Source organism: Grammomys surdaster, unplaced genomic scaffold (assembly GCF_004785775.1).
Source record: "Grammomys surdaster isolate TR1022 unplaced genomic scaffold, NIH_TR_1.0 213, whole genome shotgun sequence".
In the NCBI taxonomy this organism is placed as follows: domain Eukaryota; kingdom Metazoa; phylum Chordata; class Mammalia; order Rodentia; family Muridae; genus Grammomys; species Grammomys surdaster.
The window spans coordinates 465295-469218 of NW_021604658.1; the positions used below are offsets into that span (position 1 = coordinate 465295).

Consider the following 3924-nt stretch of genomic DNA (forward strand, 5'->3'; position numbering starts at 1 on the left):
AGAACCCCAAAATCCAAATAAAAAGAAAGAAACAAGAATGCTGCTGTGATATATTGTGATTTTATACATATTATATAATTTATTATATTACAAAAAATACAAATGAATTTGCCTGTGTTTCTGGAAAAGCATGCAAGCAACAAAGAAGGAAGGTTGCACATACCCTGGAATGTCTCCTCAATCTGAAGAAAGAACTGGAAATAAATGGAACAAAACATGTGACCAAACAAAGCTCCACAAACCCTGAGAAGAAACCCTACAGAGAGAAGACACTGCAGAGCCAGCCACACGGTGTCTGAGCCTTTCCCACAGCTCTTGGACTGTTTAGCTACAGCTCTGCTTCTGAGAGTCTAAAATCTGGATAGCAAAAGAGGCAGGCTCTCTGCTCAGGGACAAGGGACACTGCATGTTCTCCTCGGGCTCCCATCCCTCCACTGCTCACATATGTAGTCTTCTGTATGAAGACCTGACTTACAGAAAAGCATTGGCCAAAGACAACCACCCATCATCAGGGAGCTTGCCTACGTAGATTCAACCCTAGCCAGTTGGAAGTCACTGAGTACCTATTTTTCCAAAGAGTGACTTCATTACCTACATCTGCAGGTAGAAGGGGCCCAGATTCCACAGTGTTTATGAATCTCATCTGTAGAGCTCTAAAGACACAAGCCCATCTCTTCCAGAAGAATGCTACATCATTATGTAGCTGGACGTCAAGGAAGCCCAGATGGGCCCTGACACTCCTCACTAGGCATCGCTGCTCCAGCTCTCACTCTGAGATGCTGAGCTACACAAATAAATATTTCCTTTACTCATCATTCATGCATTCACGCAAGGCCCAAGATGTGGTGTAACAAGTCACACGGTACTGAAATGTGTTTATTTGCATCAACCAAAGAACAATTAGAGATAAATTATGAATCAGAAAAAGGAGCCAAGTGATGGGCAGGCTCTTTCTGGAAATCTCTTTTTTATACATTTCCCCATTGACTGTTTCCTCCCACACCCATACTTCTAGCTTTACTGAGGCTATAAATTGTTTTGTGATTTCAGCGCAGTCAGAGCCAACATGAAGACAGCCACAGTCTTGTTTCTGGTGGCGTTGATCGCTGTGGGGATGAACATTACCTGTGCTCTCTCTTCTTCTAAAAGTAAGTGTGTTAAGGGCATCCAAGCTACAAAGAGAGGGGACTCTACAAAGCTCACTGGACCTGGAGATGTACTATTACAGGGAAAGCCATGTGACATCATCTTGGATCAAAGTCACTCTCTTTAGCCTATAAGAGTGATCACTCTGCATTCCTTATCGTTCTTAGAGTCAGAGGCTAGAGAGTAGTCTGGCATAGAGATCAGGACAGTTGCCCTAGTCTGTCAATGTGCCTTGACTTTTGGACTTGTGGGAGCACTTGCTCAGAGATGAGCTATGGGTCTAGTGTGATGAGAGAGGTTTGTCATTAGAGATTTTATTGCATCTTCTGAGGTGTAAAGAAGGGGCTGTGATGGTGGAAGTTTCCTTCTACTGAGACTGCATAGACTGTGGAGGGGGAGGACCCTCACCCAAGGGCCAGAATCAACAGTTGGGCTTAAGTGCAAGACTGGAGTTGGTGAAGCTGAGGGAAGAGCCCTGTGGTGTAAGGAGCATATAGAGCAGGCTGGTCTCCTGCAGGTGATGAGCCTTCAGATCTCTAGGATCAATTCGCAACCTTGTTTTCTGTCTGCTTCAGGCTCTATAGCCACCATTGTGTATTTCAGAATTAGAAAAACCTGGAGCATGTCCCAAGAATCCCCCAGGAACTATTGGCATTTGTGCTGAACTGTGCTCAGGAGATCAATCATGCCCTGGCAAAATGAAATGCTGTAGCAATGGCTGTGGTAATGTCTGCAAAATTCCTGTCTTTTGCGTGAGTATAGTCCTATTTCTTACTTTTCTATTGATGTGATACGACACCATGACCAAGGCAACTTATAGAAGAAAGTTTATTGGGTCCTTACAGGTTGAGAGAATGAGTCCATGACCCTCGTGGTGGGGAGCATGGCAGCAGACAGGCAGGCATGGCAGTGGAGCATTATTGCCTGCAGGCTTACAACTTGAGAAGGAATCCTGAGGCAGCAGAGAGTGAGCTAACTGGGAAGGATACAGGCCTCTGAAAACTCCTACCCTGTCCCCTGCAATACAACTCCTCCAACAAATCCATACCTCCCAACATATTTCCCCAAAGTTCCAAAAACTATGAACTGATTATTCAAATATATAATACTAGAAGCACCATTATCATCCATACTACAACACCCTGTCAAGGTATGTCCCAGGGACTGAGTCAGTTTCCAGGGGACTTTCCTGGAACAGTCTCATGCTGCTTTGTTCAGTGGCTGCACAAAAGTGGCTGGATGTGAGCAAGAGAAAGGAACTGGAAGAAGATGGAAGGACACCAGGTTACATGATCTGTGTCCTCTAAACAGCAAAGACAGGTCCACCATGACTAAAGTGACACAAGCCACCATGACTTAGACCCACATGGTCATAAACTGGGCTATCTCACTCTTCTCTCCCTCAGCCAAAGAGGTTTGACTCTCTCAGGACAACAAGTGTGCCTGGGAGGAAGAAGACAATGAAGTTAATGGGAACATTCATTTACTGAACACCTTAAAGTCAGGCAGGCATGTGTTACAATGAAGATTCAAAGGTCAATGTAACTACACTGTAGAAACAGTCTGTGTGTCAGCATGAGCTCTGCATCAGTTTCTAGTAAGTTCTATTAGTGGTGACTAGCTGTGTCAGGGAAGATGTCAGAGTGGAGATCAGTAAGGAGAAGCTGAAGTTAGGACACACAAAGCCAACCAGACAAGGGAAACAGGTTCAGAAATGGGAAGTGTGCGCCTTAGTTGTGAGTTCGGGGATTTATTGTTCCAAATAAATGTGGTATCTGGGCCAGAGATTTTAAAACAAGCCCACATCCAATCAACAATGAGCTGCCAAGCAGAGAGTAGGGGCTGAACAACTAGAGGTTTCTTAGTAGAGGAAATGGCATGATCAAATCTGTATTGTAGATGCCTGGCAGCCATGTGGAAGATGAAATCAGTCCTCATAAGCATGACTGATGTCCAGCCACAGAAGATTTCCTCTGAATCCACAGAGCCCATGCTTGGCTCCTCCCTGGCCCTAGAACTGCATCCTTGGAAAAGGAAGATCTATACTGTGGTGACAACTTCCTAATGTATTTGTGTCCATAATAAACTATCCTTAACGTTCTTCTTGTACAGTTCTTATTCTCACATCCTATTGACACTTCTGATTAACAGAGCCATCCCTGCAGCCTCCCATGAACACTGAACCCTCAGGATCCCAGCATTCTTAGGACAAGGTCCTCCTAGGTAATTCCTCTCCCTCTGCCTCATTCATATGTAGCAACAAGACAATGGACATAAGAATATTTTCTGGGCGCATTCTTGTACATAAGTCTAGTCAAGCAAACAAAATGAACTGATTATGTCTCATAGAGCAGGCCTGCTGGAACTATATTTATTTAATGGATGATAATACAGGAGAAGCAGGTATGGCTCAGGAGTTCCCCATTGTAAAGCAATACAACGTCCTGCAGCAGTGGATATCAAACTCTTGGGGCACAAGCCTGACCTTTGGGGAATGGGTTCTTCTTAGCATGAGTTAAGAGGCCGGATAGCTGGCTCAGTGGTAAATAGCACATACTGCTCTTCCAAAGAACCTCAGCAGAGTTGCCAATATCCACTTGAGATGGCTCAGAGAACTTCCAATTGCTCCATGTCCAGGTAGGATCTAACAGCTCTGACCACCTCAGAACCCTGTATTCAGTGCAGGTATACCAACACACCTTGCCACATATGAACATAATCTGAAAGAATGTAAAGCATTTAAGAAGCAGACATTAGAAACTCCAACTTCAGTCTATA

General features: G+C 44.4%; 1 protein-coding gene across 1 annotated transcript; it reads left to right on the top strand.

Moving 5' to 3' along the window:
• Positions 1–1066: 1066 nt before the first annotated feature.
• Positions 1067–3294, top strand: LOC114625051 (WAP four-disulfide core domain protein 18-like). Its single transcript, XM_028772251.1, has 3 exons — positions 1067–1148; positions 1750–1898; positions 3259–3294. The coding sequence occupies exons 1-3, from the start codon at positions 1067–1069 to the stop codon at positions 3292–3294; spliced, it is 267 nt and encodes an 88-aa protein (XP_028628084.1).
• Positions 3295–3924: the final 630 nt, after the last annotated feature.

What these genes read in the sequence shown, in the direction of transcription:
- LOC114625051 (XM_028772251.1), top strand. Translation starts at nt 1,067, where the DNA reads ATGAAGACAGCCACAGTCTTGTTTCTGGTGGCGTTGATCGCTGTGGGG. An exon ending in TGCTCTCTCTTCTTCTAAAA is followed by an intron (nt 1,149 to 1,749) that starts GTAAGTGTGTTA and finishes TGTGTATTTCAG; the next exon opens with AATTAGAAAAACCTGGAGCA. An exon ending in GCAAAATTCCTGTCTTTTGC is followed by an intron (nt 1,899 to 3,258) that starts GTGAGTATAGTC and finishes CTTCTTGTACAG; the next exon opens with TTCTTATTCTCACATCCTAT.